Genomic DNA, 15,946 nt, shown 5'->3' on the forward strand with positions numbered 1-15,946 from the left:
CTCTGCGCATCTTTCCCGTATCGATTGCTTGTGGTCGGTTGATGCAGCTGTTGCTCTCTCTCTTTGCTCTCCTCACTTCTGCACTTGACTGTCTTTACCCTGTTAACCCTCTTAACCCTAAGTGCTGCTCTCTCCTCTGTGTCTCCAGGCCTGGTTATGATCTGTGCTCTCAGCTCCACTCCAGCGCTGTGCCCCAACAGCGTGTCTCTCTCTCTCCGCTGTCTAAACCTCTGCTCTCTGCTGAATCCCTGTATAGCTCTGCTACTGGACATACATAAACCCATGTCCACCCCTACAAAAAATATACATTGAGAAAAGATTTTAGAGAATATATTTTTCATATAAATATATTTACAATATGTAAATGGCTTCCATTTGCATATTATATTTATGATGTACATTAATGTATCTTAATGTTTATATAGTAATATATTTAACATATTTTATATTTCAGTTGTATTTGTAATATCATTATTGGGCTGAACAACATATGTGTCAGATTATTACAATACATTTCATTTCCATATGAGAATCAGCCTGCAGCCCTGATGTGCTTTAAATGACCATGCTCAGGTTCTCAGGTGCTCAGGTCTTCTAGTGCTCAGGTGTTCAGGTGAATGGGGAGGAGAGTAGTGTGAGGCCTGGTGTCCTCAGAGCGGTGCCGGGTTTGGCCCGGGGCAGAATCCACTCTTCCCTGACCCTGGCTGAGCACTTCCTGTCCGAGCTCAGGCACGTCACACAGCTGCACCAGGCAGGGTGTAACGGCTCCCCAGCACCCTCTGAGGGCAGAGGGGTTACCCCTGACCCTCATTCAGAGAGCTGTGTCTTAGTATGAGTGTGTTTGTGTGTGCATGTGAATGCATGTCTGTGAGTGTGTGTACGGTATGTGTGTGTGTGTGTGTGTGTGTATGGTATGTGTGCGTTTGTGTGCGCATGTGCACACGTGTCTGTGAGTGTGTATACGGTACGTGTGTGTTTGTGTGCACGCCTGTCTGTGTGAGTGTGTGTTCACGCTTGTGGAAATGCCTCCTGCTTTGCTCCCGGATAGACGTGGGCTTCCCCTGCGCTGAAGCAGCTGCTTTGACATTGTTTCCTCCCGAGGAAGCAGAGCTGTAATTTACTGTAATCACATTGGTTGCTCTGGCTTAATTTTTCATCTTGTATTTTAATTTGTCATAATGTGTTTAACTGAAGTAGGCTGTGGCAAGAGGCTCCAGACTGCTGGTATCAGAAGCCTGCTCTTATCTGCCATTCAGTTTGCAAAGCTGTGTTCTCCCAGGACAGACCGCTGATTCTGGGTCTGCAGCAGCAATTCAGAGGCAGGACATGTCCATTTGGGATAGGGTATTCCCCAACTCTCATATCAGGAGTGCACGGGTTCAAATCCCGAATGGCACTCAGGAGGAGTGGTGACTTCAGTGGAACAGTTGGAATAGTCAGCCCTGAAATGGCAGGGCTGGTGATACTATCGATTGTCCCTCTGGAGTTATTGAAGAGACAGAAAAGCATCACATTTCTAATTCCCACTGAGAAACAATAACAGTGTGACATTCAGTGAGCCAGACTCCTGACCGTCACTGCCCTGAGCAGGTGATTTCATTATAGCAAAAAAATACAAAGACAGGTTTAATTTAATCCATAGTCCAGTGGACTTTTTTGAAGGGTTTAAACTTGTATAATACCCTCAAGAGGTCAGCAGCAGGCGCCTGCATATGGCCCAGACATTTCCTTATGTCACACACTTGACGCTTAGCAATGACTGGACAACGATAAGGAGCAACGATGCGGTCTTCTGCACACTTGGATGGGATGTGCCTGAGTTCTGATGACATCATCAGAGCGCTCAGATGAGACTGCTGTTACTTGCACCACTTGCACCACTAGCGTTGCTGTCTCTGGCTGACTTTAGCTCCCCGGGCCAGTTTTTAAGAGGCTTACAGTGAATTTGACAGAGTTGTATAATCCTGTTGGCCTCTCCATGCCTGCGTCCGCCACAGCTGTGTGGGCTGGGGGCGCTTGGTCAGCAGGCCTTGTGGAATTTCCTCACCTCTGAAATATTTTCTCTTTTTTGTTTTGCGTTTTTCCCATCTCTCCATTGTCCTGCAAATCCACCCATTGGCGAAAAACAACAGCCTTATTAATTTGTGTGTTTATAGCTTGTAGCTGTTTTAATCAACTGTCCCTTCCCCTGTGGTTGCTATGGCACCAGCGTGAGGAAGCACACCCTTCACATAACCTACAGGAACTGGGCATGAGGTCACAAAGGGAAGAGAATGTGGAATCCGCCTGGGGAGGAATGGGGAGGGACAGGGCCTTCCAACGACTAATCAGCACTCAGACATTTCTCGTAACAGCGAATCAGCGCTTGGGCATTTGTCAGAGGGGCGAATGGGGGTGACCCAAGCGGTGACCCAAGCGGTGAGGAGTTCACTCTGCTTTGTCTCGTCTGAATTTGGCCTCCCACCACACTGAAAAGAAGCATTAATTAAGCACTGGTGTCTGGGACTGGCGCTCTGTGGCTTGGAAGCCAGTCAAACTGCTGATTACCATACATCACAAACAGCCCAGCCTTTATGTGCTGTTGGTGGGGGAGGAGGAAGGACACATAAAAAGCTGTCCTCCGGAGAGAGGAATCATCCCAATCACAGCGAGAGTCCTGTAGGAGGAGCAGACCTGAGGGCTGTGTGCTGCAGTAATTGGTCCCTTTCATGATCGGTCCGAGCTCATTACATTGGCTTTACAGTTGCTCTGTTTGCTGGATGGAGAAATGGTGCCCTGTCCCTTTCCCCGTGTGAACCTGGCCTTTCTCGGCGCGGAGGCGTGCTGCGGTAGGAAATGCCGTGTCCCTTTGTGACATTCTGTGACATGTTTTACCGTCTGCTGCAGGGATAAGAGGCAGCTGGTACTGAGCTCCCAGTGCTGTCCTAAACCTTTCCTGCGTCATGGCAACATGCTGATGACACTGATGATACTGATACAGTGATTATACATGATGAGATCATTGAGGGTTTGCTGGGTTTGAACATGCTGATGACACTGATGATACTGATACAGTGATTATACATGATGAGATCATTGAGGGTTTGCTGGGTTTGAACATGCTGATGACACTGATGATACTGATACAGTGATTATACATGATGAGATCATTGAGGGTTTGCTGGGTTTGAACATGCTGATGACACTGATGATACTGACACAGTGATTATACATGATGAGATCATTGAGGGTTTGCTGGGTTTGAACATGCTGATGACACTGATGATACTGACACAGTGATTATACATGATGAGATCATTGAGGGTTTGCTGGGTTTGAACATGCTGATGACACTGATGATACTGATACAGTGATTATACATGATGAGATCATTGAGGGTTTGCTGGGTTTGAACATGCTGATGACACTGATGATACTGATACAGTGATTATACATGATGAGATCATTGAGGGTTTGCTGGGTTTGAACATGCTGATGACACTGATGATACTGATACAGTGATTATACATGATGAGATCATTGAGGGTTTGCTGGGTTTGAACATGCTGATGACACTGATGATACTGACACAGTGATTATACATGATGAGATCATTGAGGGTTTGCTGGGTTTGAACATGCTGATGACACTGATGATACTGATACAGTGATTATACATGATGAGATCATTGAGGGTTTGCTGGGTTTGAACATGCTGATGACACTGATGATACTGACACAGTGATTATACATGATGAGATCATTGAGGGTTTGCTGGGTTTGAACATGCTGATGACACTGATGATACTGACACAGTGATTATACATGATGAGATCATTGAGGGTTTGCTGGGTTTGAACATGCTGATGACACTGATGATACTGACACAGTGATTATACATGATGAGATCATTGAGGGTTTGCTGGGTTTGAACATGCTGATGACACTGATGATACTGATACAGTGATTATACATGATGAGATCATTGAGGGTTTGCTGGGTTTGAACATGCTGATGACACTGATGATACTGATACAGTGATTATACATGATGAGATCATTGAGGGTTTGCTGGGTTTGAACATGCTGATGACACTGATGACACTGACACAGTGATTATACATGATGAGATCATTGAGGGTTTGCTGGGTTTGAACATGCTGATGACACTGATGATACTGATACAGTGATTATACATGATGAGATCATTGAGGGTTTGCTGGGTTTGAACATGCTGATGACACTGATGATACTGACACAGTGATTATACATGATGAGATCATTGAGGGTTTGCTGGGTTTGAACATGCTGATGACACTGATGATACTGATACAGTGATTATACATGATGAGATCATTGAGGGTTTGCTGGGTTTGAACATGCTGATGACACTGATGATACTGATACAGTGATTATACATGATGAGATCATTGAGGGTTTGCTGGGTTTGAACATGCTGATGACACTGATGATACTGATACAGTGATTATACATGATGAGATCATTGAGGGTTTGCTGGGTTTGTCCAGGCAGGTCCATGGAGAGCCTGGCTGGAGCTCAGTAAGGCTGTGGTCACCACTTAACAGTCATAAGACCAAAAGATGCCCCACCCAACAGAGGCCCCGCCCAACAGAGGCCCCGCCCAACAGAGGCCACACCCAGCATTGGCCCCACCTAGTAAACGTACCACCTAATGGAGGTCCTGTCCAATAATGACCTCAACAAATATCAAGTTCTAGTAGCCTCCTTCATGGCAAGCCAAATTGAGGCAGCTCTTTCCCGGTCTGGGCCGTCTCCGGGACAGCAGCGGCGGCAGCGGCAGCAGCAGTGGCAGTGTGTTGGGTTGGTGGGTTACAGGCTGCAGGGCCCTGCAGTGCTGCACTGCGCTTTATGCACAGGGCTGCCATCCCTCATCCTTCTGTTCTGGTTGTTTTATTAGCGGCAGCACCTACTCCACCGTAAGCATGTTGTCACAACGTCAAGGTAGCACAATTAAAATGTTAATTTCACGGCATTAGCATTTACAACGTGTGCGCAACCCAGGGCCGCATTTGCTGTATGTAGTTCTCACCCTACATCACGACGCAGGTCAGTACTTATGAATGGAAACAACCGCTTTACTCTATTAAAGAAGGGGGAACATGTTAAGCCTGCTGCCACTTACAAAGGTGGCCTTGTGTCTATGCTGTTTAATTAAAGCACTCCGAACTGTCCCAGTTTCAGTTCTTCCTCCTTAAAGGAGGGAAAAGAGCGGCTTCCTTTCCCTCCTCATGGTGCGTGGCTGGGTGTGGCAGGGCGTGGCAGGGCATGGTGGGGTTCATCAGGGTCTGGGGGAGCTCTGCAGGGTTCGGCAGGGTGTGACAGGGTTCGGCAGGGTTCGGCAGGGTTCAGCAGGGTTCAGCAGGGTTCGGCAGGGTTTGGCAGGGTTCGGCAGGGTTCGGCAGGGTTTGGCAGGGTTCGGCAGGGTTCGGCAGGGTGTTGTGGAGTTTGGCAAGGCATGCGTGTTTGCTCTGATGCCTCTGTGCTGTAATGAGATGCTCAGACAGATTGTTGCAAAAAGGAGAGGAGGGGAGGAAAGAAAACTGACTGCTCTCTCCCAAACAGTCTTTTTGTTTTCATCTTCTTCTGCAAGATTTTTCACTCGTTATGAATATAACGGATGTCCTGACCCTGCCTGGAACGTGTTTGTTTTTTGGAGAAAAGGAGGCACACCTGGCTGGTGTTTGCTGTACAGGTTGTGGGGAGTCTGAGGTGTTCACAGAAAGTTTGAAAAGCACCCCACCATGCTAAAAGATGCTGCCCAATCGAAAAACACACAATGTAAAGATTTCTTTTGTCCAGAAATTTCCCCAACAGTGGCATTCAGCAGCTGCTTCAGTCTTTGATTTTAAGTGCCTTCCCTCTCCCTGTGAGCACGATTTCTGCAGCATGGAAGAACTTCAGAAATTTTGTTTGTCTGATTGTTAGTTTCCTGTTGAGCGCTCTCACGTGAAATCAGTTCTCCAAAGTTGAGCCCATGTGGGGCACTGTTCTGCTCCAAGCACCAGCACACAGACAGGAGTGAGGAGAGTCAGGCATACGCCCTTAACACTCACATGAGCTGCTCATGAAGTTATGATGTAATTTCAAAATCATTTTAAACTAATTAATGACTGCTTCAAACGTATGTTAGGAAGAGTAAATCAAACAGTGTCTCCTTTAAAAAAAAGTTATGCTTTTTCCCCCTTATACAAACCTATTTTGGGATCCCTGACTGTATATTAGGGTTCGTCTTACCATGACAACCTTCGCACTCAGCAGGAGTGCAGGGATGAGATGAATGTAATCCTAACAGTGTAATCCTAATACACTCACACTCAGCCAGCAGCTATTTTGCTCACTGCGAGTCTCACAGCGCAGTACAGCAGAGCGTGTGCTCATTGGAGGATAGGTAGATGGCTGGCAAATCACAGCGTGCCTGAGAGCAGTGAGAAGAGCAGACCCTGGGCAGCCTCCCCACCCCTGTCTCTGTACCTGATGTGTACCGCCACGCTGAGCTCGTGGTCATCGTTGGCTGATCAAACCCATGCTGTAGAGCTCATCTGGCCTTTAGGGTGAGCGCCTCAACCACTGAGCTGCTCGGGAGCCTCGGCGTCTCCTTTCAAATGGGAGTACAGATGGTCATTTAAGCAGTTGTTATTTTCTAAAAGGGGTCTGTTTTTCATGACTTCTGTAACCAGTAGTTATATTCACCATCTTAGTCTGTGTGTCTATCTGTATTAAGATTGATTGTGTCTCTGAACACAAAATGTCAAAATGTTATGGATGGATGAAACTTGTTGAAATGATGGGATGAGGGAGAGAATTGATTGTTTTTTGTTTTGCACTCTATCAAATGTCACTCTGGGTTTAAACCATAAAATGCCACGTGTCAGAGACCTCACTAAAAGGTCATGATCTCACAGTTAACTCCCCTATGATAGACTTGCATTGATCTGAACAATGAATGAATGACTCTCCATCACTCTCACCACTCTGAGGGCAGTACAGGGATGTGACTCACCTGTAGCGGATAAAGGGACTTATCGCCACATGTTTATGAAGCTGAAGGGAATAATTATAATCACACAGTTATGATTTTATTAGAACCGTTGTTGGTGGTGTTGCTGCTGTTGTTATAATAGTGTTAAATCCCTGAGTGATTGCGTGCTTTGTTTAAGCTGCTTGTGGAAGCCGTCCGGATCCTGAGTCTCTTGCTGCAGTGGCAGCACATGCGGGTGACCCAGGCCTGTCCGGCAGCGGTCCTGTGCTCCCCCCCCCCCCCGGCTGCCTCCTGACAAATGGCCCAGCCCACAGCCCTAATTGCAGCCATCTTACTTACATTATAGAATGAGCTGCTCGTCTGTGCCGTGGTGGGAGATGCCAACGCTGTCAGAGTGCCAGACACCAGCAGTCCATCATGCACTGCTGTCTCCGGCTGACTTCAGAAAGGCGCTGTCTTTGCTTACCGTCGTCTCAGGGACAGATTCACGGATTGATCGCTGACTGACTGACTGACTGATTTATTGATGGTTTATTGACTGACTGACTGGAGGATTTATTGATTTATCGATCGATTGATTGATCCAGCGGGTGCCTGATGTTGGTGGTGGTTGATTGATGGACTTTTTCACCTTTTACTTTGTGAAACTCTTTGTGGAAGGCTCTCCCCATTCAAGATGTTGTTTTTGTTTATGTTTTTTGAAGCACAACTATGTAGCACAACTGTTAATGTCATTGTGGTATAATCCATATGTATAATCCACATTTACTGCGCCTGCTCCAAGTTAGTTTCAGAAACCGTAAAGCATTTGAAAGTTACATTCTGTTCTTCACCTATCGTCTCGGAGAGAAACGGAAATCCGTCGCTGCTTTAAAAGCTTCAGACGGGGGCTGAGCGGGGGAACGGCGGACGAGAGGCAGCGCCGGCGAGATGGCTGCTAAATGGCGGCAAAGTGGCGGTAATCGCTCACTTTGGCACGCACTTACAGCTGCGCTATCTGCGGCGCTTCAGATCGCTAAACGCTGTCTCCCGAAGTCCGCAAGCCGGCAAACACCATCAGTATCTCAACCCACGGCCACTTCGGCTGGCAGTAATTGCGGTGACATATTGCATCTCCTTAGGAGGCCCTTGTGTTCGTTAATTCCCCCCCCATCTTAATTCAGATTATTTATTGCCATGGTTAGCTGATAAAGCACCGACTCGTTGACAAACTGCAAATTGCTTTAATGGCCTCCATTATGTGACAGCTCACTTTCCACGGGACTGTGTGCATCGCCGTGTTTCTAATCACAGAAGAGCGTGAACGCAGATTGATGTGTTACTAATGTGTGCGGTCCGATCTGTGGAAGAGAGGCGTGCGGTCAGCACCACGGACTGAACTCTGCAGCCTTCAGGGTGCGAGCTGTTTATAAGGGGCTAGATGGGCGTCAGCTTGAAGTGTCTATGTGGGTATCAGTCATCTTGCACCCACGTCTCTGTGATCCAGCGCCTGAAAAGAGGGGGATGAATCACAGAGCACACATGAGCAAAGAAATGAGAAAGCGGAGCAATTTTCCACAGCAGTCATTAAAACCACAAGCTGAAATAGACTCCTTAGGCTTTTTGTGTGCTTTTTGAACAAGCAACATTTCAATAGCATTTCTTTCATTGTATGTCAGCATGCGATATGGTGTGTATATATGATTGATAGTTTTAACCAATTAACACCTAGGACCAGATCCCAGTTTAGCCTCAGAGTTTGTTTTTGTAGAAAATTTAAATTTCATATGGTGAGCAGCTTTCCGTGAAAAGAGAGTTTGAGAGCACAGCGTTGCCGAAAGCGCCACCCCCCCCCACACTCCCACCCCCCCGCTCGCCTCATTTCCATTTGCGCTGTGTGAGAGAGACCAGCGAGGGAACAAACACAATCCAATTACCGATGCTTTCCTGGAGTTTACCCGCACGGCACTCTGAGCACGCTGTCTCTGTCTCGCTCCTGTGATTAAGCTTTTAATAACTCCCAAACTCACGCACCTCTCCCTCCCTAAGCGTCCCGATTTGGGGGCAGACTGCGCCCTTGCGCCATGTGGTACCCTGTGAGGAGTGGGTCGCCCTGTCCACTTCAGACGGCTCCCCAGCCTCTTTCTTATCGTTTGGGGGTGCGGCGAAACAATGTCCGTTTGGTCTTTACCTCCCTCCCTTTCCATTTACAAACAAAACCGCAACCCGTGTTCAATTTGAAACTGAACTGTCTTCACTAACAAGAGTGGAGAAGATAGGCAATGGATGAGAGGGCACCTGGAGAATCTGTGTGTGTGTGTGTGTACCTCTGTCTGGCGATCAATAAGCTCTTTGGCGGAATGGCCCAGAAAATTGGCAGGAAATTTCCATCAACGTTGCTTTTAAAGGCACTCTGCAGCCTTTTGAATTCTCTCTGTGGTTGTCCGGGCTTCCTTGACATTCCCAGCATCCACCAGTGAGTGTTTTGGAGTTGTTTCCTTTATTGAATGGGAAGGACACATGGTTGCAGTGTGCCGTACTATACTTCTATGCCTTTCTGGCTTGGGAGCATTGCTCTGACAGCTATATTGAGCAGTGAAATTCATTCAGTGGGCATGTGCAATCCCGGCTAACGTAATTCATTTCTGACGTGCTGTGATCTTTTTCCCTACAGAATGGAGAAGCGTCCCTGTTTGAGGTGAACATCCGTTATGTTGGCGGCCTGCTCTCAGCCTACTACCTGACGGGTGCAGAGGTAAGATTAATCGATGTCGATTATCCCAGCGATTCCGTCTGAATCAGCCCTTTTTTATTTATATTCCATTTAAGTTTTCCAGAAGATGAGCAAGGCTGCAAACGATTCACTGCAAATGATGAATGAGGCATAGAGAACTCCAGCGTACACACGCACACTCACGCACACACACACACACACACACTCACACACGCACATGCACGCGCAAGCACACTCATGCGCACGCACACACACACGCACACACACTCACAGACACGCATAGACACACACACACACACACGCACGCACACACACTCACACACGCACACAAACGCGCACACACACACACACGCGCGCGCACGCGCACGCACACACACACACACACACACACACACATATACACACGCACCCCCCCACGCACACGCACGCACACACACACGCACACGCACACTCAAGCACACACACACACACACACACACACACACACATTGGGAGGTACGGGTGGGATTTGAATGTAGTGTTTATGAGTAGAAGACTGTCCCCAATTCAGAGCGAGAAGCACAAATCCATGGTGTAAGAGAATGACTGGAAAACCAGGGCACTACCATATTGAGCAGCAAGTGTGTGTCTCTGTGTCAGTGAGCATTAAGTGTGTGTGTGTCTGGAGCAAAGGGCGGGCAGCGTGACTGCAGTTTCTCTGGTGTGTGGAGAAGCAGCCAGGCGCTCACATGCATGAAGAGCTGCGTTTCAGATGCCTTTTTCTACAGCGTTGTCTTGTCTCAGTTATGTCTTTCATAGACAGTCTTTGCGTGAACTTATTTGTTGGTGGATAATGATGTTCACACTGTCGTGCCTTACTGACTGTTTTTACAGTTTGACAGTTTCATCTGAAAACAATATGGCAGTCAAAGACATGGTTAATTGAAATAATTCTCAAAAAGAACTCCAGTGTGTCATCATAATATTTCACTATACTTGGTCAGACACACACACATACCCACACACAGGTACACTTATGCACACACACTGTATATACGCACAGTCACACACACACACACACCGACATGAGGAAGATGACTGAACAGCTGCTGTTGGCAGCAGTCCTGTCTGCTGTCTGCTGCGTCGAGGTCTTAGTTTCTGTGTCTTTCTTGCTCTTGCATCTTTTTCTGATCCGCGTGATGTTGTGAGAGACCAAGAGGAATGCTGTTTGAAAGAGCTCCTGCGTGGCTGTCAGGGTCGGTCAGGTTGGTCATGTGACATGTGACCCGCCGTTACTCGGCCAGGTGTGATCGCTCTGGAGACGGCACACCTGGCCCCCGCTGATGGGTGTATCAATGCAGTTTACCGAGCCGCAATCCGTCATGCCGGAGAGCCGGCAGAGTGATTTATTCTTGTTTTCTGGTTCTGGATTTCTCTGAGCTCTGGCTGGGATGGTGAGAGAGGGAAAAGCGATTTGCCCAAACGGCTCCGGTTAGGAGAGGGGCGTAAATCACGCCAGAGTGCGACGCACTGGGGGCGTGTGCAACGCGCTGGGGGCGTTTGCATGGGACGCCTGACTTCCACAGATCTGTCAGAGCAGAAGCCTAAAGCAATGGGGGAAGTAATAGCCTCCCCTGTTGAATAATGGGTATAAACCTGACACTCTACAACGTGTTAATGACATGGCCTCTGAATCTCCGTTTTCATCGCCATTCCTGAAGGGACGCAAACCAGGACGTGCCAGAATAACCTCAGTGTAACCTCCTCCAAAAATGTAATCGGAGTGTCTTCTGCGGGCCGTTTTCTGATTCTTATGTGTCTGTGTGTTTTGGCAGGGAAAGTGAAGGACTGAACAGAACGCAATGGTTATAAATTTGATATGAAATATTGTATTTGTATCTAGACGGAGAGACGATGTTTCCCTCGAACACGGTGTATAGGTCGGAACGTGCCCATATTTTTGATTACTTGAGTTTATTCATGACCCGTTTTACCTGGCACAACGCTGCCACCTGTGTAGCCCAGTTTAGATGGTACGTCAGACCCTATTTAAATCAGCGGTGTTGTGTTCTGCTTGGGCTGCTCATCTGCGTTCAGGGAGGATTTGGAAAGCGGCAGCTGACGCTTTGGGCTGCGGTTCCGTAGGGCAATCAGTCGGAGAGCTGTAGGCTGAGATCACTGCGGACCTCCCTGCTGCACTGCGTGCGAGGGTGGCTGGATTTGAGGCTTCGGACCTGCGCTCGGCAGGGTCGTTATAATGCCCATGGGCGAGTAAGCACACAGAGCCCGAGCTCATTTCCTGTCTCGCGTGTCACACTGCTCGTGTGCAGGGCTTGTTAGATGGCTCGAGTTGGCCGGCCGTGTGCCTGACAGAGGCATAAAACTCAGTCCCCGGGGGGCCCTTGTACCCTGATTTTGGTTCCAAACATGGGTCTTCATTACTTCATTAGCCCAATCATCATCAGTACATTACATTTTTGTGACATTCCTGCAGACGATACACATCACAGCTGAACATATTCCCTTGTATGTATGGTGTAATTGCCTGCATTTAGTTGATAGACATGGTATGTGTAAATTCCAGCTGATTTACCTCCAAGCTCTGAGAATTTGTTTGGAAAAAAATTCTACGTGCGTGGTCCTTCAGGAATTGAATTTGTCCTGATGAATTTGTGGGAGCGGTCTACCTGTCTGCTGTTAAGATGCAGCTCACTGATGCAGGTCACTGTATGAAGTGTACCGTATGCACAGTGATTGAGTGGGACAGGGCAAAGCTGAGCACAAAGTGGTTTCTGTGCTCCAGATTCTGTTTCCCTTGTTTGATAAGGCCAGGTTCTGGCTGATTCCTGTCAAAAGCTGCAATTTTCAGATTAAAAGCAGTGATTCAGACGTTTGATTTACTCTTGTTGCCATCAGACATCAGTTTCCACCCTGCGATGTTACATCTCAGAGAAGCGTGTTCAGTCACTGAACACCGCGGTCCTGTGAGGACGAGGAGGCGCGAGATGGGGGATTTTATGACTTTGATAAAATTCACGACCCGGATCAAACTCCGCCTCTCTGCGGGAGGCAGGCAGACGGTTGCTGCCGCGATCCTGTCTTTTGTCTGCACAGTGTGTAACCACAGGGCAATTAAATGCTGAGGTTCACCCCATGAATCCCGCGTCTATCGCCCCACGAGCCAGAGGCAGCTGCCTCAGAAAGGGAAAAACTGATGTAGGCTTTGGTGAATATGGCTGTGCTGGAGGGAGAGGAGCCTCCAATCACTGCGGCTCGTTCCTCCACCCTGCTGCTCCGCCCTCTGCCCCGCCCCTGCTCAGATCCCGCCCTCCTGCAGGGGTGTGGGCGGAGCTGAAGCACGTCCATGCAACTTCTCTCTTTCTCGCACCCCCTGCCGTCTGGGGCACTATCACGAGGGACAAGGCCCCGGTGTCATTTGATTGTCTGCATGGGGAAATCTCCATGGCAACTCCTCTGCTCTCCTGTTATTGTATTTCCTATTTGGGTGACCTACTTCTTCCTGCAAAGAGAGAGTTTAATTTTCACACTCAGAGCTACCAAACCCATGCAGCCACCTGAGATCCGAATGCATCTCTGCTGCTGTTGAATTCGTTTGTCCTCCTCCGTCTCCACCTCCATCTCTCTCTCTCTCCCCACATCTCCCTGTCTCATATTTCCTCACCGTCTCTCGCGGCTCCAGAGAAGGAAATCCATCAGCCTCCTATCGCGGACTTCCTGTCCCTGCGGAGGGGCGTGTGAAGCCCCACACTGCACGATTGGGTTTTTGGAGGCGCAGGCGAAATTAATCACGGCCCCACTGAGCGCTGCTGCAGAGAGGATGGAGGAGAGGCAGAGAGAGACTCCTCTCCCTCCCTGCTGGCAGAGAGAGCGTTCGCTGTCCTGTCTGCTGGAAATTCGAAAGCCGGTTCAGAAAGGAGGCCTGAATATCGGATGCTCCTGCTGCTCAGATGATGAGCTGAAGGTAGAGAGCTCCTTACGAACTCGCTCCCTGAAGCACAGATTGTTGCTGACAGAACCTCAGTGCAGCATCTTCATCTCGCCCAGACTTTCTGCCGTGCAACGTTACGCGTCGGCTGTGCTTTTCTAGTGGCCTTGTCAGCTCCCTTTATTTCAATTAAATCCCCTGGTTCCCTGAGCAATGAAGTTCCGTATGGGCTGATATCAGTAGGTGTGGCATATGGAGCTGTACATCCATCCTCTAATGCCTCTATCTGACGGGAATGCAAATCCTAACATCTGGTGTATACTGATTCTGCAGTGTCATGCATGTGTTTGGGTTTCATCCAATCGTATTCAGTATGTAAATGAAGTGGCCTATAAATGAGACCGTATGAGTGGCCAGCTCATAGCGCCGTGGTGTAGTTTCCCTGGAAGTAGCAGCAGTAGCTGCCAGTGCTTCACGCTTCGCGCTTCACAGGAGCGCCACATCTCGCCACGGCACCGCATTGGGATCAGTCTTTATTCATGATCTCTTTCATGTAGTGTCACTGTCACCGTGTAGCACCTTGAAAATCAAAAATCAATAGCATGCGCATCTACGCTAATTTGCCCAAAGTAATCAACTGTAGCTCACTCTGTGCCTAAGACCAGCTGTTAGGCCACGACGGTGGCCTTTTTATTCATGACTTCAGTGACATGCAGATCAGTCATTGGGGCATCTTGGTCCATGTTTCTATCTTTGTTGTCAAATGCCACAGCTGGATAATCTCTGAGTGTTCACTTTCATGCATGACTGAGTGCCACTATCTCTTTCTCCCTCAGGTGGAGAGTTAAACTTTACTGCGTGCTTTCCTCCGTCTCTCAGTATGCTAATGTCTGATTCCTGACATCTTCGGCATTAAGGATGTAAAATCTTTGCTTGTCAGGAGTTTCCTGGCGTTAGAAGGGCAACATGTCATGTTAGAAACCTCAGCGAATGGGACTGTGAGGGCTGTTTTGTCCCAGTTACGTCTGAAGACGTGTATAGTTCCTGAATGGTTAGGATAACACTGTGGTGCGTAGAAGACTCGGCTCTGGCAGCTGTCAGCTTTCGGCTCCACAGTTTGCTTTCCTCTGCCAGGAAGGATCAATACTCAATCTCTTGGTTCCAAAACTGCTGAATTGTCACATGGCAACTTCTGTTGTCACATGACAGCTCCAAAAATCGATGGTTGTTTCCAGATATCAGATATCAGTTGCCCTCTCATGAGAAAATGATTTTTTAGGAGCCTCCGTGCAGCAAAAGAGAAACCTTTGCAGAATGTGATTCACAAAAATGGAATCATTATTGAAGTAATTTCTGAGAGAGCCTAATAACAGGTTCTGGACTGGTGCAGACTGACTGATTCTTGCCTAATAGAGCGTGATTATTGCACTCTATAGTATTGATTGTTTTAATTTTTGAGGAGAAGACACATTAGAAGCAGTGTGTGTCTGGAGCTCTTCACTCGTTTTGTTTGGCTTGTGTTATTTCATAATACACATGCGTCTAGTTATAAAAGTTCAAAAGAGTAAGATACTAAGATACTCATACAATCCAAGATACCAGATTATTGTCATATTTGATTATCTCTAGCTTTGCTTGGAAAAGAAATCTTCCACCACTTCCCACTAGAGAACTGAGTGAATTAGAAAGGATTCAGGGGATTATAAATGCACAAAGGATTGATTCTTTTGCTCAACTCATTAGTCCTCTTTTCAGAAACCGAATTTCCTAAAAGATGGTAGTAATTACCCAGTGACCTGCTGTGATGTGTATTTGGTCTGGTGTGTTGGTTTTCAGTTCTATTAAAAGTTCTTCACAACAAATGAAAACATCTGACATACGTCTTTCATCACATGGCATTACCATATTATATAACGTATGATGTCAAACCTCATGAACCATTAAGAACATTGATGAATGGTTATGTCACACGCTGTGACACATTGTCAGACTGTGTTGTCGATGTTGCTTTGGCAGATGCAGGACTGTGTGTGTGTGTGTGTGTGTGTGTGTGTGTGTGTGTGTGTGTGTGTGTGTGTGTGTGTGTGCGTGTGTGTGTGTGTGCGTGTGTTTGAAGCGAGCTGTTTTGTAATTCTCGGTAAATGCAATTATCCTTTCCTGTTTTACGGGGACTGTGGTATTGAACTGGTTTGGACCTGAGGCGTTTGGGAGCCTGTGTCTGTGATGAGATGCCCTGAATCCCGAGCTCTGGGCCCTGCAGGCAGATCACACAGCGGTGGATAGAGTGTCGCGATTGGCTGAGGGAGGCGT

At 47.7% G+C, this 15,946-nt stretch overlaps 1 protein-coding gene across 2 annotated transcripts in view; it reads left to right on the forward strand.

The window, feature by feature from the left end:
• Positions 1-15,946, forward strand: part of LOC118784909 (mannosyl-oligosaccharide 1,2-alpha-mannosidase IC) — a 165,812-nt gene that overhangs the window by 111,131 nt on the left and 38,735 nt on the right. For both annotated transcript variants that reach the window (XM_036539386.1, XM_036539387.1), the window contains exon 4: positions 9,652-9,732. In XM_036539386.1, the coding sequence (XP_036395279.1) occupies positions 9,652-9,732 (81 nt within the window). The remainder of the gene's footprint in view (positions 1-9,651; positions 9,733-15,946) is intronic.

This window comes from Megalops cyprinoides, chromosome 10, assembly GCF_013368585.1.
Source record: "Megalops cyprinoides isolate fMegCyp1 chromosome 10, fMegCyp1.pri, whole genome shotgun sequence".
NCBI lineage: Eukaryota > Metazoa > Chordata > Actinopteri > Elopiformes > Megalopidae > Megalops > Megalops cyprinoides.